Source organism: Macaca mulatta, chromosome 6, assembly GCF_049350105.2.
Source record: "Macaca mulatta isolate MMU2019108-1 chromosome 6, T2T-MMU8v2.0, whole genome shotgun sequence".
Classification (NCBI taxonomy): Eukaryota; Metazoa; Chordata; class Mammalia; order Primates; family Cercopithecidae; genus Macaca; species Macaca mulatta.
Window position 1 is genome coordinate 41,801,669 of NC_133411.1, and position 26,368 is coordinate 41,828,036.

The following is a 26,368-nucleotide window of genomic DNA, read 5'->3' on the forward strand; positions in this document are numbered from 1 at the left end:
GCTAGTTTTTTGTATTTTTTAGTAGAGACGGGGTTTCACCGGGTTAGCCAGGATGGTCTCGATCTCCTGACCTTGTGATCCGCCCGTCTCGGCCTCCCAAAGTGCTGGGATTACAGACTTGAGCCACCGCGCCCGGCCGCTTCCCCTATATAATCTGTTAGCAGTTTTGTCTCCACAGTGATACTAATACCACTTTACAATGTGGTAAATTTAATGATCCAAAGAACTAAGCCAAAAAGTTGCCCATTGTCTATTTAAATAAGGTTTACCAAATGCCAATGTTTTATGTTAAATGTTTTTTAATTTCCATGATGTCACGTAACTGAAAAAATTCTGATCATAATATAATTAGTGTCTATAATAAAAAAGATGTTCAGTAATACCTCTGAATTGTGTTCATGGATTAATATCTTTAAGAAGTAATTTGCTAATTATTTTTTGTATAGATTTGATAAATGGCTATTCACTTTTGGGTTCAGTTAATCAAAAATATGTCAAAATAGGCTGGGCACGTTGGCTCACGCCTGTAATCCCAGCACTTTGGGAGGCTGAGACTGGAAGATCATTTGAGGTCAGGAGTTCAAGACCAGTCTGACCAACATGGTGACACCTGTCCCTACAAAAAATACAAAAACATTAGCCAGGCATGGTGGTGCATGCCTATAGTACCAGTTACTCGGGAAGCTGAGGCAGGAGAATAGCTTGAACCCAGGAGGCAGAGGTTGCCATGAGATGAGACTGCACCACTGCACTCTACCCTGGGTGACATCAAGACTCCATCTCAAAAAAAAAAAAAAGTCAAAATATACTTAAAATTGCTGCATTATAATAATCTGACTTCCTCACCAGGATTATCTCTCCTAAACCAAGTTGAGCACGTCCCAAAGTTTGCCAAGACTCCCATGAATGTGGATTTCGCTGGACAGCCATTTCTGCTGCATGTACTGCTGGGAACATTTCATGAAGAGACATTAGCACCTATAGGCAAAAAAAGACCAAAAAATCTGTCAGTAATATTCATAAACTAGCAACTACATTAAAAACCCTTTTCATTTTTTAGGATACATTTTTAGTCCAGTAAAAATAGCATTTTGGTGATTCTTACCCCTTACTCTGCCATTCAGGGTAAGAAATTATAGTTCTCTTTTCACCCCTGATATAACTATGAAAATATAAACCATTCTCTTTCCAGTTATTGAATCTTATGTCCATCTGGTCAAAACCAAGTGTTCATATCCTAACCATGGTGGCTCAGAGGTATTTTGAACTTCCAGTTCCACTTCTATTTATTCTATTTACAATGTGGTTTTCAGGCAAACACAGGTACTGCCATTAAACTAGGGGAATAAATTTGTTCAACCAGCCATCCTATCCCTAATGAACATCTTTCTGTTACAAAAATTATTTTAAACATTGCCTAGGCCTTCTCACTACTGGGCTTTTCAAATCATATATACCAGAAAGTTAGGGTTAGGGTTAGGGAGAGTTAGGGTGACCAGAGAGTTCTAGCTCCACTGTGGTCTGTGGGAAAGGGCTGGATTTTATCTATAATCTTTAGGACCATTAACACTTTAAAAGATTTGTGACAGGAACATTATTATCAGATTCCAAATTAAACAAGTCTTCATAAAGTTTGCCACAAACCTGTCATTCATATATACATATTTAAGATTGAAAATTAAAGGCATCCAAATGAAGGTCCTCATATCACTTGATTCAGATGACATAATTTATTTGAGTTTTTCCTGGATAAACTAAAGTCAAAGGTGACAAATGGTGTGTCCTATATTTGAGATCATCATTTGAAAAATATTTGTTAGGTGTGCAGATTAAGGCTGAATTGCAACAATTCCCTGCCAAAAATATGTTTAATGCTCTGTGTGAGACTTTTAAAACCACTTGGATAACCTATTCAAGTGCTCAGAGGTTTTCTTTACAGACTTTCCTACAAAATATTAGAAACATATTTTTAAAGTAAAATGTTATTTTTAAACTATTAATAAAATTGCATCTATACTGACCTTTTGCTAAGAACTAAGCCATTTTTAGAAATATCTCATCTAGAACCCAATCCATCTTCATTTTTAAGAAAACTGAACTATTTTGCTAAGTCTACTACATTTAATTCACAAGGAAAGCATATGTTTTTCATCTAAGAGATCGCCAGTTACTTTTTGTTTTTTATTTATTTATCTTTTTTTGAGATGGAGTCTCACTGTGTCACCCAAGATGGAGTGCAGTGGCACCATCTCAGCTCACTGCAACCTCCGCCTCCCACATTCAAGTGATCCTCCTGCCTCAGCCTCTGAAGTAGCTGGGACTACAGGCGTGTGTCACCACTCCCAGCTAATATTTGTATTTTTAGTAGAGGCAAGGTTTCACCATGTTGGCCAGGGTGGTCTCGAACTTGTGACCTCAAGTGATCCACCCACCTCAGCCTCTCAAGTTGCTGGGATTACAGACATGAGCCATGGCACCTGCCCACCAGTGACTTTAGAAGATAGCCATCTATTCCTATCTTACAATAGTTAGGCTAAAATAACAGTTAACTTCATTGTGAAGGCAAATGAACTTCCAATTTTATGCATGACAGAGCCATAAATAATGGTGAAATATTTTTTCCCAAAGAAATTGTATTTGAAAAACAAAATGGGAGAAAATGCTATTTTGCTTCATCATTGCTCACTCACCAAACAAACATAGCACAATTTCATAAGGAAAGTGAAATTCGTCATAATTATTACCTGTGATTTCATCTCGTATAGGGTAGCATCATTTGGAGTTAACTGTAGTGCTTCATCCCACTTCTGAATTGCTTCCCGATATCTGTGGTTGTTAAAGTTATACGAATGCCATATTTTCAATATGTCTTTTTTAGACTTTCAAAATAATTTTTTATTGTGGTAAAATATAAAATTTACCATCTTAACCATTTAAGTGTACAGTTTAGAGGCATTAAGTAGCATTAAGTACATATAGTTCATTCACCTTTTTGTGCAACCACCACCACCATTCATCTCCAGAACTTTTTCATCTTCCCAAACTGAAACTCCATACCTATTAAACAATAACTGCTCATTGCCCCCTCCCCACCCCCAGGCAAACACCATTCTACTCTTAGACTACTTTCAGGAGGAGTAGTCATGTACTTTCAACAGTTTTTTGGACTACTTTCTAGTCCATGAAATACATGTAAAAATTCAAAGTAAAGGATTAGCAAATTAAGTCCAGCAACTTATTCAAGTACAAAATCCACATGATCATATAGTGTATGCTCAGAAAAACTTAGAAATGGGCTCATATGTAACAGATAAGGGAGGAAAAAAGTACATGCCACTAAACAATACTTAGTATAATTTAACAACCATTTCTGATTATTTATAATAATAAAAGTATATATAACATTAAAGAAATTCAGTACCGTGGTGCCATTATCTACTAAGCTTTAATGATACAACTTCTAAAAGTAGTAACTATATCACCTAAAAAGAAAGTGCTTGTGCTTTTTTAGGCATATTGTGGGTGATTTCAAGCCTCTCTAAACAATATTTCCAAATGTTATTATAAATGCAACAGGAAAAACTTTGGAAATTAATTTATCAATGTATTCCTTCATAACAATCCTTCCACTCACAATTTTCTAATAAAGATAGCAGTAATAAATTCTGCAAGACTTAATAGTAGCAAATGTCTTTCCTCCAGCATTAAGAGGAAAAGGTTGGACTGTTTGTCCAATCTTTTTTCTACCACTCCCTACGCATAGCTGTGTTCCACTCGGCAGAGTTTTTATAGTCCCTACCCACATATCATGCCTTTGTTAGTATGGATCCCCTGCTACACATACACACACACATCTGTATTAGTCCATTCTCACGCTGCAATAAAGAACTGCCCAAGACTAGGAAACTTATAAAGGAAAGAGGTTTAATTGACGCGTACCGCAGGGCTGGGGAGGCCTCAGGAAACTTACAGTCATGGCAGAAGGGGAAGCAAACACATCCTTCTTCACATGGAGGCAGGAGAGAGAAATGAGTGCTGAGCAAACAGGGAAGCCCCTTATAAAACTGTAGATCTCGTGAGAACTCAGTGTCATGAGAACAGCATGGCAGAAACTGCTCCCATAATTCAATTATCTCCACCTGGTCCCATCCTTGACACATGGGGTTATTACAATTCAAGGTGAGATTTGGGTGGGGACACAGAGCCAAACCATATCACGTATCTAAGATTGCCTTCCTACTCCTCTTCATCTATGCAAGGGCTCCTCCTCTAAGACCAAGTTAAAATGTTCCATTCTTCATGAAGACCTCCTCCAGTAGATCTAGCCCACTAACGATGAGTACCACTTCAGACCACATAGCAATACTTGTATTTCCAAAGCATTTTATGTTTTACAAAGCACTTTCAATACAATTATTTAACATACAATTATTTTCCCAAAAAGTTAATTCACTCTAAGTAAGTGAATATAAATTTGGTATTATTTGCTTTTTAAAAAATTATTTTGAGAGATATAGTCTTGCTCCGTTGCACTGGCATGATCACAGCTCATTGCAGCCTTGAACTCTTGGGCTCAAGGGCCTCCCACCTCAGCCTCGCGAGTAGCTAGGATTACAGGCACATGCCACTATCCCCAGCTAATTTTTTTATTTTTTTTATTTTTGTAGAGACAGGGTCTCACTATGTTGCCCAGGCTGGTCTCAAACTCCTGGCCTCAAGCAATTCTCCTGTCTTGGCCTCCACAAGTGCTGAGATTATAGGGGTGAACCACCATGCCTGGCCTCAAGTTTGGCATTACTTGTTCTCACTTTATTGATGAGGAACCAATGGTTGAGAGCAGCTAAAGGACTATCCAAGTCCTACAAAAGATAGGATTTAAAGCTAGCTCTTAAAAATACAAGACCAATACTTTCTGTAACTATATCAGGTATGCCTCCCATTTAGTTCTGCTCTAATTCCTCCTTGTATTTTTGTCTTCCCTTCTCTAATGAGTTCAGGAACCAAAGGGTAGATTTGCTTATATGCTCTACAGTACCCAGAACATTTCTGGGGATGTAGAAGGTAATAATATAACAGATGTGTTTTTTTTTTTTTTTTTTTTTTTGAGACAGTCTCACTCTGTCACCCAGGCTGGAGTACATGGAGTACAGTGGCATGATCTCGGCTCACTGCAACCTCCGCCTCCCGGGTTCAAGTGATTCTCCTGCCTCAGTCCCCCGAGTGGCTGGGACTACAGGCACACGCCACCACACCCGGCTAATTTTTGTATTTTCATAGAGATGGGGTTTCGCCATGTTGACCAGGCTGGTCTCAAACTCTTTACCTCAACTGATCTGCCCGTCTCGGCCTCCCAAAGTGCTGGGATTACAAGCATGAGCCACTGTGCCCAGCCTAATATAACAGATTCTATCTGTCTCATTTGTCCTACCTTCTCCAACTCCTGAAGGCAGCAGAGAGAAGCATATAAAGCATGAAAAGAGGGGACAGATGTAGCATGCTCTTAACAGGAAAAAAAAAATGGTAATAAAAACAAATTCTATCCTAAGACAAAAGTGGTAAAAATGTTAATTCTTAACTTTGTTCCATTCATTATTTCAAGTATAGAAATTATAAGAAATCCCAAGACTAGGGGAATGTGAATGTGGGTAGAAAAAAACAAAAACATTAGAATTCTAGGTTTAGCAGAGGGACCTCATGACCTTGGATGTTTGAGGTTTCAGGAGTCTTTGACAGCTTGTGAGGAAGAAGCTGAAGGTCTTTGGTCTCTAGAGTAAGGGGTGACATAGTAAAGGTCCATATAGTAAATATTTTAGGCTTTGTGAACCATACAGTCTATCACAACTATTCAACTCTATTACTGTATCCCAAAATCAGCCATAAACAATGCATTCAAAAAATGGGCATTGCTGTGTCCCAATAAAACTTTATTTATAAAAACAGGCTGTTTTCATAAATAAAGTTTGCCAACCCTAGATCTACTTGTCCCAACCACTGTTAAAAGCTTATCATATTTGTCAAATTTACTTTTTACTTCCAGTCCTATTTTCTGCCCAACTCAACCAGAGGAAGTTATCGCCCCACAGAAGGCATTTGTGGTCATCACTGTGACTTGGAGGCACTAGTGGCAGAGGGTCAGGGATGTTAACAGTCTTCAAGGCAAAGAGCAAGCCTGCACAATAAAGATCTATCTTGCCCAAAATACCACTAGCACTACTGCCGAGAACAGGATGGCTTATCCCATCCCCAACCCCACAAAGCTGCTTATGTTCCCAAGCTTAAGTTGTCCGAAGTACAAAATAAACTAAGAGGTTCAAGGTGACAATGACCATCACTAGTTTTTTCTTTTTATTAAGCAGGTATGCATGTGTGCATATACATATACATATAAACACACATACACACACACGTGTAAACACAGGCTCACAGATTTGAGAAAAAAGAAAAATGTCCTGTCTTCTCGACTGCACTGCCTTTTATTTTGAAAACATAACCATTGCTGCCAGCAGAGGCATCACTCAATGAAATGTGCTTTGTTGCCAAGGAGGCCTATAAAGGTTTAAAGGAACAAGTGAGCTGTTTTCCACGCTAAACAAAGCAAGAAATGGTGGACATTTACTTCACTATCATCAACTTACTCAATTATTCCCCCTTCTCATCTCTCTTTGGTTTACTTCTCTTGGCCTGCAAACAAAGGGTGGCGCCACTTAGTTCCTCCATTTTTAGATCACAGGAAACTTGGCACTGAACAAATCAATAGTCTCTGGTAACTTCTGCAGCATATCTCTTAATTCAACTTCAGTTTGGAACAGACTGAACAGACACAGCCCTACTGCAGCTGTTGGATAGGAAGCATTAAATGATAAAAACTTGGTTTAAAGTCACTGTGGTTAATAAATGACCAAAGTCTGATTCTGCCAGTTTAAGGACAATCTTAACAGTATGCAACTGAACTAGCACAAGGAAGGAAGCAAAGGGAATAGTTCCATGGACTACAATAGGGCAGGATGAGATAATGCCCTACACTGAGGTAAAGAACAGCTGGTGATCAAGCTAAATATGTTAGATAGCACACTCATTTACCAGATAGAAATGTCAACGTGTTTAGCTACTTTACTCCCAATTAGGTTTCTAATTTACTGTGGCTTTAAATTTAATGAGCTATATAGTTAACAGCTTATTCACTTTATAAATATTTACTGGGCACCTACTCTGGCACAGGTAGAATTCTAGTAATAAGTACTAAGTATGCAGCACCCAACAAGATATAATAGGTCCCTACTATTCTTCTAGATTTTACTTTCTAAAGTGTATGCATGTTAGAAGGGGAAAGAGAAAGAAAGACAACAAACTAAGTTAAAATATAAGTGCCATGATAAAAGACAAATGGAGGAATGTGATAGGGAGTGACCTAGTGGCTACTCGGAATGGGTGGTCAAGAAAGGTCTTCCTAGGAACGCATTGAAGCTGAGACCTGAGTGACAAAACGGGGTCAGACAACTGAAAATCTGGAGAAAGTCCATTCCAGGCAAAGGGAAGAACCTGGGGAAGGACCAAACCATGTTTTTGTGGAAAGGAAATAAAACCAGAGGAAGGGAAGTCAGAGTTCAGGGAGGTGGGCCGAAGCCATGATCACAGAGAATACAATAAGCCATAGTTATGCATGTGGATTTAACTGTATGTGTGATGAAGAATCCACAGAGTTTTTATACAACAGTGAGACATGAATTATTGATTTACATTTTTAAGAGATCAGTCAGACCCAGGGGAGAAGAACAGACAGTAAGGGTACAAAAATGTGCACAGGGAGGCTAGATATGAGACAACCAAAGTAATTTAGGTATGAGATAACCATAGATAAGGATAGCAGCAGTGAAAACAGAAAGGGGAAAAAGATTTACAATACACTGAAAATGTAAAGTTGGCTCAACTTGGACTTGGTATGAGTGAAAAAAAGAAAGAAATCCAGGATAATCTGGGTTACCTGGAAAACAGAGCCTGATGCCAAAGCTTACTGGCTAAATCTTTATTGAGTGGGTAGGATCCTAGGCAATCAAGAGCGAGGGAAAAACAGAAGTAAGGCATGAAGAAAGAAGAATAAATACAAGGTCTATGTTAAGCTGGCAATAGCTCCACAAACACAGATGATTGTTGATCTGGAGAGCAAAAGGAAAGGAGCCAGCAAAGATTAAAAAGGAGAAGACATGGAGACAAGGACAAGCATGACAGCATGGTGGTGTGGAAGAGGAGACAGCAGTGCATTTAGGAAGAGCGTGGTCACCTATGCTGAATGATAAGAAGCACAATAAATGAGAACAGAGGCTAGATTTGACAACACGGAGGTCATTGATAACCCTTACAAAAGCAGTTTCAGTGGATTCACGGGGACAGAAATATGACTGGATGGTTCATCAAGAAATGGAGTTTGTAGTCCAGGGGGAGCAGAGAAACGGCACAGCATTTGGAGAGAAGCTTTTTAAATGGATGTTATCAGGGTATGTTTGCATGCCAGTGAGAAGGAGCCGAGAGAAAAGGAGAAACAGATGATATAAAAATGAGAGGACTATTTTAGAACAACGTTCCTGAGAAGGCACAAAGGGATGGGGTCTAGAGTACAAGTGGAGTGGTGGGCCTTTGATAAGGGCAGGGCACTTCATTACAATGGAATGATGACAGATCATATAGGCACAAATACAATAAGGTTGGAAGATGTGCTGGTGAGAAAATAAAGTCATTCTACAAGAATTGTATCTATTTTTTTCCACAGAACATGAGGCAAAACCACTGTCATTAAATATACTGATGTGGGTAATCTGTAGAATGTAGGTCACACAGCAAGATCACCCTCAAATTTACATTAGTAGGTATACTTTTCTACACAAGAACAAAATGCATGGTAAATTCTAATTTATATTCCTGCTTCATACACATACAACTGATTCTAACAGAAAAATTAGACCAGTTAGCTAGACAGTCAAATATCACCATCTAGTGGCTGAAACTTTAAAAGCCAACATGTCAAAGTTGGGACTAACACCGTGACCCTTGAGCAGGTATAACCTAGTTTGTAATAATTCTAGAAAAAGACATTTGAACAAAATAATTTACAAAAATATATATATTAACACTGCAGGAAATATACCAAGAACATATAAAATCCTAAATTGTTGTATCTAAAGTACATTTCACTTGGTGCTTATCAGGTGCTAGGTAGCATGCTTTTACATGGACTTTGCTCTTTAATCTTCCAAAATTCTAAAAGATATGTATCACCATTTGACCAATGAGGTAGAAATTGACAAAGAATAACTGCCCAAAGTTTATGTAGCTAGAAATGATAAAGTTGGGATTTGAATGGAGGTAACCTGACTTCAAAATCTACATTCTTAACCACTATACTCACTATACTATCTCTATTAAGCACCAAAATTTCTTGGGGGTTGGGTAGAAGAGTAAATCAGATTTTTGTAAAAAGAATCATGAATACTCTAAGGTAAGACTTCTGAATTTAAAAACCACTCAAGGTTGATCATGGTGGCTCACGCCTGTAATTCCAGCACTTTGGGAGGCTGAGGCGGTAGGATCACCTGAGTCCAGGAGTTCAAGATCAGCCTGGGCAACATGGCAAAACCCCATCTCTACTAAACATACAAAAAATTAGCTGGGCATAGTGGTGCACACCTGTAGTCCCAGCTCCTCAGGAGGCTGATGGACAAGAATCGCTTGAACCTGGAAGGTGGAGATTGCAATGAGACAAGATCGTGCTACTGCGCTCCAGCCACCTGGGCAACAGAGCGAAGCTCCATCTCAAAAACAAAAAACAAAAACAAAAAAAAGACTGGGGACTTCTGCTACTATCCTACAAGTGATGCACAAGAGTTACTAAAGAAGGCTGACAGAGTGATAAAATAACCAAGACCCCAAAATACGTAACATTCAGATTTGAAATTTTACTGAAATCTAAATTATCTCTTCTATCAATTAACTTGCAATATAACAGCAAATTCAGAACACAAATACATCATGAACACATATAAAGATATATGAAACAAATATAGAATTATTTTACATTTGACAAGCACTCAAAACTTTGTTTTTTTAATCAAATTTACTAGTGTGTAATTTATATATCAAAAAATGTGCCCACTTTAAGCATACTTTTTGATGAGTTTTAAGAAATGTATACACTCATGTAAATACAACCACAACCATCACAACAAAGAACATTTTTGTCAATCCAAAAAGTTCTCTGTGCCCCTTTCTCGGGAAACCTACCCCAACTGCTGACCCCAGGCAACTATTGATTTTTTCTGTCACTGTGGATTAATTTGTCTTTAGACAGATTTATAAAATGAGAATCAGATGGTATGTACTCTTTCTGACTTCTTTCCCTTGGCACAATGTATTTGAGATGTCAATCATTTCTTTTTACTGCTCAATAGAATACTACTGTATGGAAATACCACAATTTATTCATTCATTCACCTGCTGATGGACATTTAGGTTGTCCCAGTTCATGGATACTATTAATAAAGCTTCTAGAAATATTGTTAGAACAGTCTTTGCGTGGATACATGCTTTCATTTCTTCTGAGTTAGTATCTAGGAATAAAACTGTGAGATTGTACAGTAAAGTATATATTTAACTTTATGTGAAACAGGCCAGGCATAGTGGCTCACGTCTGTAATCCCAGCACTTTGGGAGGCCAAGGCAGGCAGATCACCTGAGGTCAGGAGTTCAAGATCAGGCTGGCCAACACAGTGAAACCCCGTCTCTACTAAAAATTCAAAAATTAGCCAGGTGTAGTGGTGCGCACCTGTAATCCCAGCTAGTCGGGGGTGCTGAGGCAGGAGAATTGCTTGAACCCGGCAGGTGGAGGTTGCAGTGAGCCGAGATCATGCCACTGCAGTCCAGCCTGGGCAACAAAGCAAGATTCCATCTCAAAAACAAAATAAAATGAAATAAGTGAAACAACCAGACAGTTTGCCAAAGAGGTAAAGCTATTTTACATTTTCAAGAGCAATGTATAAAAGTTTAACTTGCTCCATATCTTTGCCAACACTTGATACTGTCAATCATTTCAATGTTAGCATTCTAGTAACTAGGTAATAGTATCTCATTGTGGTTTTAATTTGAAAGTTCTTGATGACTAATAATGTTGAGCAACTTTTCGTATGCTTCTTGGCCATTCATATATTTTCTTTTGTGATGCATCTGCTCCAACTTTTTACTCATTCTTTACATGAATACCTTGTCTTCTTCCTACTGAGTTGTAAGAGTTCTTCTATAGGCCGGGTGCAGTGGATCACGCCTGTAATCCCAGCACTTTGGGAGGCTGAGGTGGGCAGATCACGAGGTCAGGAGATCGAGACCATCCTAGCTAAGACGGTGAAACTCCGTCTCTACTAAAAACACAAAAAATTAGCCTGGCGTGGTGGCAGGCTCCTGTAGTCCCAGCTACTCGGGAGGCTGAGGCAGGAGAATGGCGTGAACCCAGGAGACGGAGCTTGCAGTGAGCCGAGATCGTCCCACTGTACTCCAGCCTGGGCGACAGAGTGAGACTCCGTCTCAAAAAAAAAGAGTTCTTCTATCTTCTGGAAACAAGTCCTATGTCAGATATATGTACTGGAAATATTTTCTCCCAGTCTGTGGCCTGACTTTTCATGTTCTCAATTAAGCCTTTTAAAAACCACGAGTTTTCATTTGTATCAACTGACCACATACATGTGAGTCATTTCTGTATCACAGATTATTTTCATTGATCCACATATGTCTATCTTTAGTACTATGAAGGTATAACATTTAAAAACACAGTAAGGGTTGAAATTAAGTAATGTAAGTTCCCTAAGTATGTTTTACTTCACAAAATTCTTCTGGCTAGTCTAGATTCTTTGCATTTCCACATAAATTTTAGAATAAGCTTGTCAATTATCTCAAACGCAAGTTTGCTGGGATTTTGATTGGAACTGCACTGAGTTTACAGATCAATTTTGGGAGAACTGATGTATTAACAAAATACAGTCTTCCAATCTATAAGCATTGATATGGTTTGGATCTGTATCCCCACCCAAATCTCATGTCAAATTGTAATCCCCAGTATTAAAGGAGGGGCCTGGTAGGAGGTAATTGGATTATGGGGGCAGATTTCCCTCTTGGTACTGTTCTCATGATAGTGAGTTCTTGCAAGATCTGGTTGCTTAAAAGTGTGTAGCACTCCCACTCCCCTCACTCTCCCTTCCTCCTGCTCCAGCCGTGTGAAGTGCTAGCTCCTACCTTTGCCTTCTTCTATGATTACAGCTTTCATGAGGCCTCTCCAGAAGTTGAGCAGATGCCAACATTATGCTTCCTATGCAGCCCTCAGAACCGTGAGCCAATTAAACCTGTTTTCTTCATAAATTATCTAGTCTCAGGTATTTGTTTATAGCAGTGTGGGGACAAACTAATACAAGTATAGTGTATATTTATTGATTTATTTAGGTCTTTTAACATTTCAGCAACATTTTGTAGTTTTCATATAGTTCTTACACATGTTTTGCTGAGTTTTTTTCCTAACAATTTTAGATTTGGGAATAATACTACAAATGGTGCTTTTTCAAAAAGCAAAAAAAGTATTCAGCTTCTAATTGTTTTATTTAACCCCATTATTGGCTTATAAGTCTTTTATTATTTTTTAATGGTTTCTCTAGGGTCTAGGTTTGAATACAACATAACAGCCTAAGAGCAATATAATTCCATTTATCCCTTCATGCTTTCTATTACAGCTGTTATATATTTACTTCTATATAATTTTGCAAAATGTTGCTGTTGTTATTTAATACCAATCATCTTTTTAAAGAATTTAATTGTTTTTTAAATCAGTCTTCATACTTACCCATGTTTACCACTTCCAGAACTCTTTCATTCCTTACTTAGATACAAATTTCTATCTGGTATGATTTTCCTTCTACCTAAATAATTTTTTATTTTTTTATTTTTTTTTTTTTTTTTGAGACAGAGTCTCTGCTCTGTCGCCCAGGCTGGAGGGCAGTGGCTGGATCTCAGCTCACTGCAAGCTCCGCTCCCCGGGTTTACGCCATTCTCCTGCCTCAGGCTCCTGAGTAGCTGGGACTACAGGTGCCCGCCACCACGCTCGGCTAGTTTTTTGTATTTTTTTTAGTAGAGATGGGGTTTCATCATGTTAGCCAGGATGGTCTCGATCTCCTGACCTCGTGATCCGCCCGTCTCGGCCTCCCAAAGTGCTGGGATTACAAGCTTGAGCCACTGTGCCCGGCCTCTTTTAATATTTCTTGAAGTCCAGGCCTACTGGTAATGGGTTATCTCAGCTTTTGTTTGTCCGATAAAGTTATTTTGCCTTCATTTCTGAAAGACATTTTTGTGGTACAAAGAATTCTAAGTTGGCAGTTTTACTTTCCTTCAAAACTTTAATGATGTCATTCCATTATCTTGCATAGACCTCCAGCTGACCTCAGCTGCTACACTCTGAAATCCATAGCCACATTTGCAGCAAGGATAAATATCTCACGGCTTTTCTCCACATTAACTGCAAGTATCAGAAATAAGACCAGTTCACTTCTGAGGGGCATGGGACTCCAATGAGGGACAACTCTGACTTTAGGACTATCCAAGGTATTGTCCAACTTTCTTTAGATTATATGACAGCCTAAGACATTTCCATCCAATCTTCCCTCCCTCTCCCCTTCATTGGGGGTCAGACAAGCATAGCTCTCCCAGATTTACTCAGTTCCCACCCCATGTCCTCTCATACAGTGATTCCCCTAAGGAAATCTTTGCATGTTTAAGCCAGTCTTGGCATGTGGTTCTAGAAGGACCCAGACTAGCATAACTGTTCAGTGTATTTTTTATTTTAGATATCGTATTTTTCATTTCTAGATGTTCCTTTTTTAATATATCTTCCATTTCACTCCTCATTATGTTTGTTTCCCTTTAATTATCTGAATATAGTTATATCACCATTTTAACCTCTTTGTACACTACTTCCATCATCTATGTTATTTCTGAATCTGTTTCTATTGACTGATTTGTCTCCTATTTATGGGTCACAGTTTCCGACTCTGGCATGTCTAGTAATTTTTTATTAGATGCTGAATATTTTAAACATTACACTGTCGACTAAAAATACAGGGCTCTATTCTGGCAGGCAGTAAAGTTTGAAAGTATCATTTGAACCCTTCAAAGCCTATTTTTAAAGCTTTTCTAGGGAAGGTCTGGAGTAGCCTTCCCTCCAAGGATAGTGTAGTCATTCTACTAAGAAATAACCCCCTGTGACTCCAGTAAATATTTCTGGTGACCATCAAAGACACTCCATTCTGAATGGCTGAAGCTTGAATAGCTCTCTGCTCTGCATGAATGCTGGGAACGGTTCAGCTTACAACTTCTCAGTCATTTTCTCTGGATTTACAGAAATTCCCCCATAGTTGCATGGCCTAATGTTCAAAAAAGACTCAAAGGGACCTCATAGACTTCTGGAGCTTTTTCTCTGAGTAGCTTCCTCTTCTCTGGTACTCTATTCTGCAACTTCTAGCTGTGTCAGCCTCTCCAAAGTCCAATCTCCATCTCCTCACTCAGTAAGACCACTGTGGTCTATCTGCTTTCCTCTTCCATGTGCCCATTCCCTGCAGGCGACCTTCAGGCAGAAATTAAGGGAGCTCAGCCACGCGCTGTGGCTCACGCCTATAATCCCAGCACTCTGCGAGGCCAAGGACAGCGGATTACCTGAGGTCAGGAGTTCAAGACCAGCCTGACCAATACGGTAAAACCCCATCTCTACTAAAAATACAAAAATGAGCCAGGCGTGGTGGCACACACTTGTAATCCCAGCTACTCGGGAGACTGAGGCAGGAGAACCACTTGAGCCTGGGAGACAGAGGTTGCAGTGAGCCGAGATTATGCTACTGCACTCCAGCCTGGCCAACAGAGCGAGACTCTGTTTCAAAAAAAAAGAAAAAAAAGAAATTAAGGAAGCTCATAGGGATCATCTTGTTTTTGCCCCTTCTCTCAAAGATAAGAGTCCTATGCTGACTATTGTCCAATGGTTGAAAACAGTTTTTTTATATCTTTTGTCCAATTTTCTAGTTGTTTGGGGCCATCCAGGTCTAGTTCTAGAAACTCTCTCATGGCTGTCAGTAGAAATCCATGCCTAATTTTTAAAGTATTTTTGTATCCGTTATTGGATTTCAGCCTTATAAGAACCCCATGAGGCAACTGCAAGTGAAGAAATATATAGCCAATCAAGGACACAGAATAATTAGGACCATTATAATAGTAATAATAATAATAACTAATATTTGCTGAGTATTTACTATGTGGCAGGCAATATATTAAGTACATTACATATGTGAATTCATGTCACATCACAACAGCATTATGAGGTAGATATTTTTTGCAGAAAAGGAAACTTAAACACAGAGAGGCTGAATAACTTGCCTAATATTGCAAAGCTAGTCAACAGCAGACCTACTATAAGAAACAAGGCCATCTGGCACTAATGCCCAGACCATAATTACTACATTGTAAAATCTGTTATTTTCCTATTGTACAAACAAAGCCTTCTGTACACAAAACAACAGGGGAATGGGAAGAGTAAGAGTTATGAGAAAAAGAATTCTGCCATCCTTGTGAAATTAAAAAAAAAGAGAAAAAGAATAAGACTCAGAATAGAGCAATTACTATCAAGTGCCATATTCTCATTCAGGAGGAGGGTGAGAAAATTTTACTCCCAAAGGCCCTTTGTGGTTTGGGTATGAAATAAAATATATTCTCAGAATACTATATTCTAATTTGGAGTTCTTAAATGTATATTCTATAGATATCATGCAGTAAATGGTAGCTAGCTTACAAAAACCTTTTTAGCCATAATATAGCCAAAAAAATCACAGCTTTATAAATATTTACTGAGGGCCTAGTAAGTACCACAAATTATTCTAAGAGCTGAAGACACTATACAAGTTAGATAAATTCCTTACTATCCTGGAGCTTACATTCCTACAGAAGAAAAACAACATATAAACAAAATACACTAAACACACTAAATAAGTGTATACAGTAACTTCAAAAAGGGAGAAATGCTAAAAAACAAAATGGGCTGATGTAATAGAAAAAGGGTGAGTAAGGGATGTTACTTCAGACTTGGTAATCAAAGAGGGAACTGCTGAGAAAATGACAAATGAGCAGAAATCCAAAGGACGGGAAGACAGGCATCAGAAAACCAGAGAAAAAAGGTTTTCAGACAGAGTCATAACACAAAGTTGCACAATAACTATGTTCAAAAAAGTGAAGAAAGCCCATCTGGCTAAAATGTAGTGAAAATAAGCACAGTTTAAGATGAAGTTGATTTGGTAGGCAGGGACTCAGTCTTTCTTAAATCTAATTTAATTATTCTTCCTTATATTACTTTCAATCAAGTTTAATAGCCTGTTAAATATTTTTTGGCTGGGCACGGTGGCTCACACCTGTAATGTCAGCACTTTGGGAGGCCGAGGCAGGAAGATCACTTGAGGTCAGGAGTTCGAGACCAGCCTGGCCAACATGGCAAAATCCCATCTGTATTAAGAACACAAAAATTAGCTGGGTGTGGTGGCACACACTTGTAATCCCAGCTACTCGGGAGGCTGAGGCAGGAAGAATTGCTTAAACCTAGGAGGAGGAGGTTGCAGTGAGCCAAGATCACGCCACTGCACTCCAGCCTGGGCGACAGAGCAAGACTCCACCTCAAAAAAATATATATCTTTTTAGTTATTTTCTAAAGCAGTATATACATTACTCAAAAATAAATGCTAAAGAGCAAAAAACTTAATCATGTTATAGTGTTCTCCACCCAAAACAAAGCATCCAATCCCACTGGTTTTAGTGAAATGACTCAATCTTTCGACATACAGGCAGAAAACAAAAGTTATTGTGCTTGTCTACGATGCTAATATCTCTTCTCTGTCACAGGAAATTCAGAGGGAATTCAATGGCAATAACAGAATAGCTTTTCCTTCCACACATTAGTGTGGTCCAGGAAAACAGCAAAGTTAATGAACTTTTAACAGGCATTTACAGGAGTTTCTAAAGATGTTTTATGGATGTACTCAAAGTATTCATAATTAAGGATTTACATTTGGTTTTCTTCTAAGACACACTAGTTAATCTTACACAGTTCTGTAAGATAAAAATCTTTATGCCTAAAATACCACAAATGAGAATTCACAACCTAACATTAGGTAGTTAAGTTAATAGATCTTGATTGTTATTTATTTTCCACCCTTTATTCCCAATTTGAGATGCTAGTATTTCATACCTTAAGCACCATTTTAAGTTTTATATTAAAATATAATAAAAGATTACACCAGAATCAAAAATAAAACAGACCTAAAAGCTAACATGTTGGTTCCTCAACTTTGATTCATTTTTACAAAAATTATTAACAAGAAATCTTATCACCACTCTTACCAGTTTTGTTTTGTTTTTAAGGAACAAAGAAAGAAGTGCTTCTTGCTTAGTATTACTTCATTTTCTTTTAAATTCTCAAACTCTTCAACACCACATGGAAGATACCAGTCAAAGGCACACAGGCCTGATTTTACATTTCTGGATGATCTGAAGTGTATTCTGTCCCAACCAAAGGCCTGTTAGGCTACTATTCCTGCTGGTCATATATACATCTTCTAAAAATCATATATTTATTCAAATCAACAATTCTCATACTGTCAAGTGTAATTTTTCTAATATATTTTCTTCGCAGAGGACAATGCTTTAAGATTTTTATGCCAGGCGCGGTGGCTCAAGCCTGTAATCCCAGCACTTTGGGAGGCCGAGATGGGCGGATCACGAGGTCAGGAGATCGAGACCATCCTGGCGAACACGGTGAAACCCCGTCTCTACTAAAAAAAATACAAAAAACTAGCCGAGCGAGGTGGCGGGCGCCTGTAGTCCCAGCTACACAGGAGGCTGAGGCAGGAGAATGGCGTGAACCCGGGAGGCGGAGCTTGCAGTGAGCTGAGATCCGGCCACTGCGCTCCAGCCCCGGCGACAGAGCGAGACTCTGTCTCAAAAAAAAAAAAAAAAAAAAAAAGATTTTTATAAAAATATGGCTCTCAACAGATACCAAACAGAGCAAAGAGACAGACATAGGCACAATGTCTTTCTAATGGCTGCACTAATAGAGAGGGCAATATAATGTTATTTATCTCCCAATATGATGCAGTATAAAGCACAAATGTTACCTATGACATATACTTGCCAAAAATATTTAGACTCTAAATTTAATCTCTACACCTAACTTTCATTTACAAGAAACACATGAGATAGAGGAACAAATTAAACGACACACACAAGGAAACAATCAAACAGAAAATTGGTCTGGACTCTTCCATCAGTCAATGTCATGGGGGATAAAAGTAGAAAACCCAAGGACATCAAAAGACACTAAAGAGACATAATAACCAAATATAATGTGTGAACTCCTTAGATCCTGGTTTTAAAAACATATAGTGTAAAAGACATTTGGGGGAAAACTGGAAAAACCTAAACAGGAACTAATATTAGATATAAAATTGTTAATTTTCTTAGGTTAGGTAAAGATATGTTAGATAACACCCTTATTCTTAGAAGAAACGTGAGGAATTAGGAGTAGGTGTCATAATGTCTGAAACTTACTTTCAAATAGAGCAGCAAAAAAACCCTGTAAATATGCAATTATGTATGCCTGTGTATGTGTGTGTGTATGCATGTGTAGTCCCAGTTGCTCGGGAGGCTGAGGCAGGAGAATGGCGTAAACCCGGGAGGCGGAGCTTGCAGTGAGCTAAGATCCGGCCACTGCAGTCCAGCCTGGGCAACAGAGCAAGACTCCGTCTCAAAAAAAAAAAAAAAAAAAAAAAAAAAAAGAATTGTTGAGTCTAGATAGAGGAAATATGTGATTGTCCTATTCTTTTGTTTTGTTTTGGAGACAGTGTCTCACTCTGTCACCCAAGCTGGAGCACAACAGCAGAGTCACAACTCACCGTAGGCTCAACCCCTGGGCTCAAGCAATTTTCCTGCCTCGGCCTCTCAAAGCACAAAAATTACAGACACAAGCCACCACACACAGCCAGAATTTTTTAAAACTGGAACTGGAATCATACTAGATATACTATTTATTTATTTATTTGACAGGGTCTCACTCTGTTGCCCAAGGTGGAGTGCAGTGGCAAGATCATAGCTCACCACATCCTCGGACTCCTGGGCTCAAGCAAATCTCCCACCTTGGCCTCACAAAGTGCTGGGATTACTAGTATAAGCCACCACACCCAGCCAATTGTACTATTCTTTAATATAGATTTGAAATTTTTTCAAAATAAAAAAGGCCTTTTCCACCATAGATTATAGAGATACCATTCTATATTTTCTTCTATTAACTACATAGTTTTACCTTTCACAAATTTTTAATCCCTCCAGGGTCCATCTTTGTACATGGTATTAGATACAGATCCAGTTTTATTTTCCTCTATGTAGTAATCCAGTTTTCTCAACAGAATCTACGAAAAATTTGTCTTTTCCTCACTGACTAATGAAAAATGATTTTTGGTCCCTCTTAAAAATCTAAGCAGAAAAAGGAGAAAAGGAATAAAAAAGTAAGAAAAAGAGGAAAGGAAAAAAGAAATGGGTACATATAGGAACAACTTAGGTAAGGAAGGGCTAAAAATAAATGAAGCTATTATCAAATTCCTATACAGTAAGTCATATTTATTCAAGTATATAATAAGTAAATGGCAAAGAATAACTAAATACCTGTTTTTTTAATGTACATGCCCTCAAAGCTATTCAGGAAATGCCTAATTTACCTGATACATAATGTCATAAGCAGAAAGTTTCCAGTGATAAGACCACCTTTTACTGACCAATCACTTGAATTACATTTTACTTAGCATTTACTCTTCTTTAGGCACAACAAAAATGACGGCAAAGCAGGGACATAATTAGCATCCTGAAAACTATTTTACAAACTTTCATTGCATCCTGAAAACTATTTTACAAACTCTCATTTTTCAGATGACTTTGAAACACTTTATTTCTTTGACTAATTTAGCACCTAAAATAGATTTTAAAAACATGAATTTATCAAATTCATAACTCTTCATCCCATTACTGACACTGAGCTAGAAAATGTAAGCTGTTCTCCATTAAAAAAAAAAACAACAACTTTAAATACATACCTTTTATTTTCAGCCAAACTGGCTCCTTCGTCCTTCAGCTGTTTACTTTTCTCAGCACAGCCTTCAAGAAGAATTTCTTTCCTACGTTTAATGGCATGAAGCCAGTTCCCTTCATCGTTGTCAACTACATCCTTCTCATCAGCAGCTTCAGCTTCAAACTGCTGGGAAGTGACCTTTGAGACCTTCTCACCAATTTTCCTCTTCCACCCAAAGGAAGCCATTCTGGAAAATTAAAAAGAAACAGCTTTAAAATTCAAACTTGGTTCTTTTTTTTTTTTTTTTTTCAGATGGAGTCTCACTCTTGTGGCCCAGGCTGGAGTGCAGTAGCACGATCTTGGCTCACCACAACCTCCGCCTCCCGGGTTCAAGCGATTCTTCTGCCTCAGCCTCCCGAGCAGCTGGGATTACACACATACACCACCCACGCCAGCTAATTTTTGTATTTTTACTAGAGACGTGGTTTCTCCATGTTGACCAGGCTGGTCTCGAACTCCCGACCTCAGGTAATCTACCCACCTCGGCCTCCCAAAGTGCTGGGATTACAAGTGTGAGCCACCGCGCCTGGCCCAAAACTTGGTCTTTTATGGAAGTATTCCAACCAATAGGTAAAGAGAAAATAACAGGATTAGACTATCACCATTTTTCAACCCTAATTAGTGGCTGTAGGCAATAATCATCAATGGCCACTAACATCACTAAGAAAGACAACTGGACATCACACACCTCCTGATGGAGGTAGCATGCCACTCATGAAGTAAGTACTCCTACAAAAATTAACACTGAGTCAGATCAGGCCTCTACCATTTTATAAGAAATACGGGATAAAGTGAAGCATGTTCAATAACACATCAGAGATGCAGATAGCAAAAAACAGAAACTAAAGGAAAATAAAGCTGGTTTCTTCAAGAAATAAACTGCCAGGAAAGAAAGAAGAGAAAGAAGGGAGGTGCCACCATGCCCGGGTAATTTTTTGTATTTTTAGTAGAAACAGGATTTCACCATGTTAGCCAAGCTGGTCTCAAACTCCTGACCTTAGGAGATCCACCCGCGTCAGCCTTCCAAAGTGCTGGGATTACAGGCGTGAGCCACCACACCCAGCCAGAAGGAAACATTTAGGAAAAAGGAGGAATGGGAACACTGATTTGATATTTGATGATATTAAGGAATTACTGCTACTTTTTTTTTTTTTTTTTTTTGAGATGGAGTTTCACTCGTTCCCCCAGCTGGAGTGCAGTGGTGCAACCTCAGCTCATTGCAACCTCTGCCTTCCAGGTTCAAGCGATTCTCCTGCCTTAGCCTCCAGAGCAGCTGAGATTACAGGCATGTGCCACCACACCTGGCTAATTTTGTATTTTTAGTAGAGATGGGGTTTCGCTATGTTGGTGAGGCTGGTCTTGAACTCCTGACCTCAGGTGATCCACCCACCTCAGCCTCCCAAATTGCTGGGATTATAGGTGTGAGCCACCGCACCTGGTAAATTACGGCTATTATTTCTTTGGTGTGATAATAGTATTGTAATTACGCTTATAAAAAGAACCCTTAGCTTTTAGAAATACAAACTGAAATATTTCATATGAAATTATAAGACATCTAGGAATTGTTTCAAAGTAATCAGTGGAGGTTGGGAGTACAATGGAAGAGAAAATATAGATGAAGTTAGATTGCTTTTAATTGATAACTAATGAAATTGAGTGATGAGTACATAGTGGTCATTGTACTTTTTCCTTTCATATGTGTTAAAACTTTCCAAAATAAAAAGGTTTTAAAAGATTCAAACTTGGTAAATGACTTAACTCACAAAATTATTGGGTAAATTTTAAAATAACAGATGCTGACTGGGCATGGTGGCTCACGTCTGTAATCCCAGCACTTTGGGAGGCCAAGGCCAATGATCATTTGAGGTCAGGAGTTTGAGACCAGCCTGGCCAACATGATGAAACCCCATCTCTACTAAAAATACAAAAATTAGCCAGGCGTGGTGGTACACGCCTATAATCCCAGCTACTTGGGAGGCTGAGGCAGGAGAATTGCTTGAACCGGGGAGGCAGAGGTTGCAGTGAGCCTGGGCAACAGAGCAAAACTGCATCTCAAAAAAATAAATAAATAAATAACAGATGCTGAACTTCTTGGTAAATCTGCAATGATATACAAATGTAAGAAATAAAGAAAGACAAGATAAACGATAAAACAAAGTTAACGGAAATCCTGAAATAATTCAACAAATATTTATTTAGAGAAGAGATTAACTGAGGGATCCAAAAATTTACTAGTTGTATAGATGGTCTTCAAGATACTGAGAAACACCGGGAACTGTATATTAATTGTATAAAATTCTTTATATCTGTGTACATTTTGGAGAATAGTGTTTAAGGTTTCATTCCATTCTTAAAAGAGTCTATAACCACAAGGAGATTTGGATCAAATGATCAACTAGAGAAATAGAGAAAAAAAGCAATGAACCAAAAACATAAAGAAAAGCAACAAATCAGAGGGCTTTATGAAACTACCAAAGAATGGGCATTGTGGGAGTATGGGAGGGAGAGAATTGAAATAGTGTGTTAAGTTCGAGCAGGTTTCAAGGTCCTCATCACTGATGCACATGGCTGAAGTGATATATAAGCACAGGCCTATCTCAGAGTTGTTGCACGGTCCGTTCCAGACCACTGCAATAAAGTGAATAATACCAAAAAGTGGGTCACAGAAATGCTTTGGTCTCCCTATGCATATAAAAGTTACATTTACACTACACTATAGTCCATTAAGTGTTATAGCATCATCTTTAAAAATGTACATGCCTTGCTAGGCACAGTGGCTCATGCCTGCAATCCTAGCACTTTGGGAGGCTGAGGCGGGCAGATCACAAGGTCAGGAGTTCGAGACCAGCCTGACCAACATGGTGAAATCCCGTCTCTACTAAAAATACAAAAATTATCCGGGCGTGGTGGCATGTGCCTGTAATCCCAGATACTCAGGAGGCTGAGGCAGGAGAACCACTTGAACTCAGGAGGCAGAGGTTGCAGTGAGCCGAGCTCGCACCACTGCATTCCAGCCTGAGCGACAGAGTAAAACTCCGTCTCAAAAAAAAAAAAAAAAAAAAAAAAAGTACATGTCTTCATTTAAAAACATTTTATTGCTGAGAAATGCCAATGATCATCTGAACCTTCAGCAAGTCCTAATCTTTTTACTGGTGGAGAGTTTTTCCTCAATGTTGACGGCTGCTGACTGATCAAGGTGGTGGCTACTGAAGGCTGGGGTGGCTGTGACAATTTCTTAAAATAAGACAACAGTGGTCAGGCATGTTGGCTCACGCCTGTAATCCTAGCACTTTGGGAGGCTAAGGCAGGTAGAGGTGTTGAGCCCAGGAGCTTGAGACCAGCAAAACCTCATCTCTACAAAAAATTTGTAAAAACTAGTCAGGCGTAGTGGTACACATCTGTAGTCCCACCTACTCAGGAGATTGAGGCAGGAGGATCACCTGAGCCCAGGAGGTTAAGGCTGCAGTGAGCCATGATCATGCCACTGGACTCCACCCTGGCACACTGGGTGATAGGGTAAGACTTTGTCTCAAAAAAAAAAAAAAAAAAAAGACAACAATGAAGTTTGCTGCATCGACTGACTCTCTCTTTCATAAAAAATTTTTCTGTAGCATGCAATCCTATTTGGTAGCATTTTACCCACAGTAGAACTTCTTTCAAAATTGGACTTAATACTGTCAAACCCTGCCACTGCTTTATCAACTAAGTTTATATAATGTACTCTAAATCCTTTGTTGTCATTTCAACAATGTTAACAGCATCTTCACCAGGAGTAGTTTCCATCTCAAGAAACCACTTTTTTTGCTCATCCCCAAGAAGCAACTCCTCATCCTTTCAAATTTCATCATGAGATTGCAGGAATTCAGTCACATCTTCAGGCTCCACTTCTAATTTGAGTTCTCTTACTATTTCCACCACATCTGCAGTTATTTCCTGCACTGAAGTCTTGAACCCCTAAAAGTTATCCATGAAGGTTGTAATCAACTTCTTCCAAATTCCTGTTGATGTTGATATTTTGACCACCTCCCATGAATCACAAATATTATTAATGGTTATCTAGAATTAGAATCCTTTCCAGAAAGTTTTCAATTGACTTTGCCCAAATGAAGCAGAAGAATCACTATCTATGGCAGCTACAGCCTTACAAAATGTATTTCTTAAATAGTAACACTTGAAAGTGAAAATTACTCCTTGATCCATGGGCTGCAGAAAAGATGCTGTGTTAACAGGCATGAAAACAACATTCATCTTGTACATCTCCATTAGAACTCTTAGATGACAGGGTGCACTGTCAATGAGTAATATTTTGAAAGGAATCTTTTCTTCACGAGCAGGTCTCAACAGTGGGCTTAAAATATTCAGTAAACCATGCTGTAAACAGATGTGCCATCACCCAGGCTTTGTTGTTCCATTTATAGAACATAGGCAAAGTACATTTAGCATAATTCTCAAGGACCATAGGATTTTGAGAATGGTAAATAGACATTGACTTCAATTTAAGGAGTCAGCCTGTCTTCTGATGCTTTAAAGCCAAACATTGACTTCTCTGCAGCTATGAAAGCCCTGGAGAGTATCTTCTTCCAATAGAAAGCTGTGTCATCTACACTGGAAATCTTGTGGCCGGGCGCAGTGGCTCACACCTGTAATCTCAGCACTTTGGGGACCAAGGTGGGAGGCTCACAAGGTCAAGAGATCAAGATCATCCTGGCCAACATGGTGTAGCCCTGTCTCTACTAAAAATACAAAAATTAGCTGGGCGTGGGTGGCGCATGCCTGTAGCCCCAGCTACCGGGGAGGCTAAGGCAGGAGAATTGCCTGAACCCAGGAGGTGGAGGTTGCAGTGAGTCAAGATCATGGCCATTGCACTCCAGCCTGGGCAACAGAGCAAGACTCTGTCTCAAAAGAAAAAAGAAAAAAAAGAAAATCTCATTTAATGTAGCCAACTTCATCAATTATCTTAGCTAGATCTTTTCTGGATAACATCAGCATGTGCTGCTTTACTCTGCACTTTCATGTTATGAAAATGGCTTCTTAAACCTCATAAACGAACCTCTAGTAGTTTCAAACTTTACTCTGGCAGCTTCTTCACCTCCCTCAGCATTCACAGAATTGAAAAGAGTTAGAAACTTCCTCTAAATTAGGCTCCTGCTTAAGGGAATACTGTGGCTGGTCTGATCTATCTAGACCACTCAGAGCTTCTCCATATTAGCAATAAAGCTGTTTTTGCTTTCTTATCATTTGTGTGTTTACTGAAGTAGCACTTTCAATTTCATTGAATAACTTGTCCTTTGCATTCACCACTTGGCTGTTTGGTGCAACAGGCCTAGCTTTCATCCTGCATTGGCTTTCAACATGTCTTCCTAAAAGCATTTCTAGCTTTTGATTTAAAATGAGAGATGTGTAACTGTTCCTTTCACTTGAACACTTAGAGGGCATTGTAGGATTAACTGGCCTAATTTCAATATTGTTGTGTCTCAGGAAACAGGGAGACGCAAGGAGAAGAAGAGAGATGGGAATAGCCAGTTGGTGGTACAGCATTTAAAACACACATTTATTAAGTTCACCATCTCATATGGGCATGGTTCATGGCAGCCCAAAATGATTACGACTGTTAACACCAAAGATCATCGATTACAGATCACCATAACAGATACAGTAATAATTAAAAAGTCTGAAATATTTCAAGAATTACCAAAACGTAACACAGAGACACTAAGTGCACACATGCTATTGGACAAATAGCACGAAAAGACTTGCTCGACACAGGGTTACTGTACAGTTGCAATGTGCAAAAACTCAGTCTCTATGAAGTGCGATAAAGTGAAGCACAATAAAATGATCCCTGTAATCACTAGAAGGAAGGTGAGAAAAAAAGTGAGGGTGGCTGTGAGGTCATTCACATGGAAAGACCTACGATAATGGCAGAATTTGGAGGGGTAGGAAAATTGTGAGTCATATGTCTGAGTTCTTAATGAATATGAGAGAGCCAATAAATCACAGCAATCAAGAAATATACAGGCTTGGCTGGGCACGGTGGCTCACGCCTGTAATTCCAGCACTTTGGGAGGCAGAGGCGGGTGGATCACCTGAGGTCAGGAGTTCAAGACAAGCCTGGCTAACATGGTAAAACCCCGTCTCTACTAA

General features: G+C 38.9%; 1 protein-coding gene across 1 annotated transcript in view; it reads right to left on the bottom strand.

The window, feature by feature from the left end:
* Nucleotides 1–26,368, bottom strand: part of TTC33 (tetratricopeptide repeat domain 33) — a 42,121-nt gene that overhangs the window by 13,034 nt on the left and 2,719 nt on the right. The window contains 3 exon segments of the mRNA NM_001261196.1: nucleotides 847–978; nucleotides 2,745–2,826; nucleotides 20,190–20,411. Of these exon segments, the coding sequence (NP_001248125.1) occupies nucleotides 847–978; nucleotides 2,745–2,826; nucleotides 20,190–20,410 (435 nt within the window). The 5' untranslated portion in view covers nucleotide 20,411.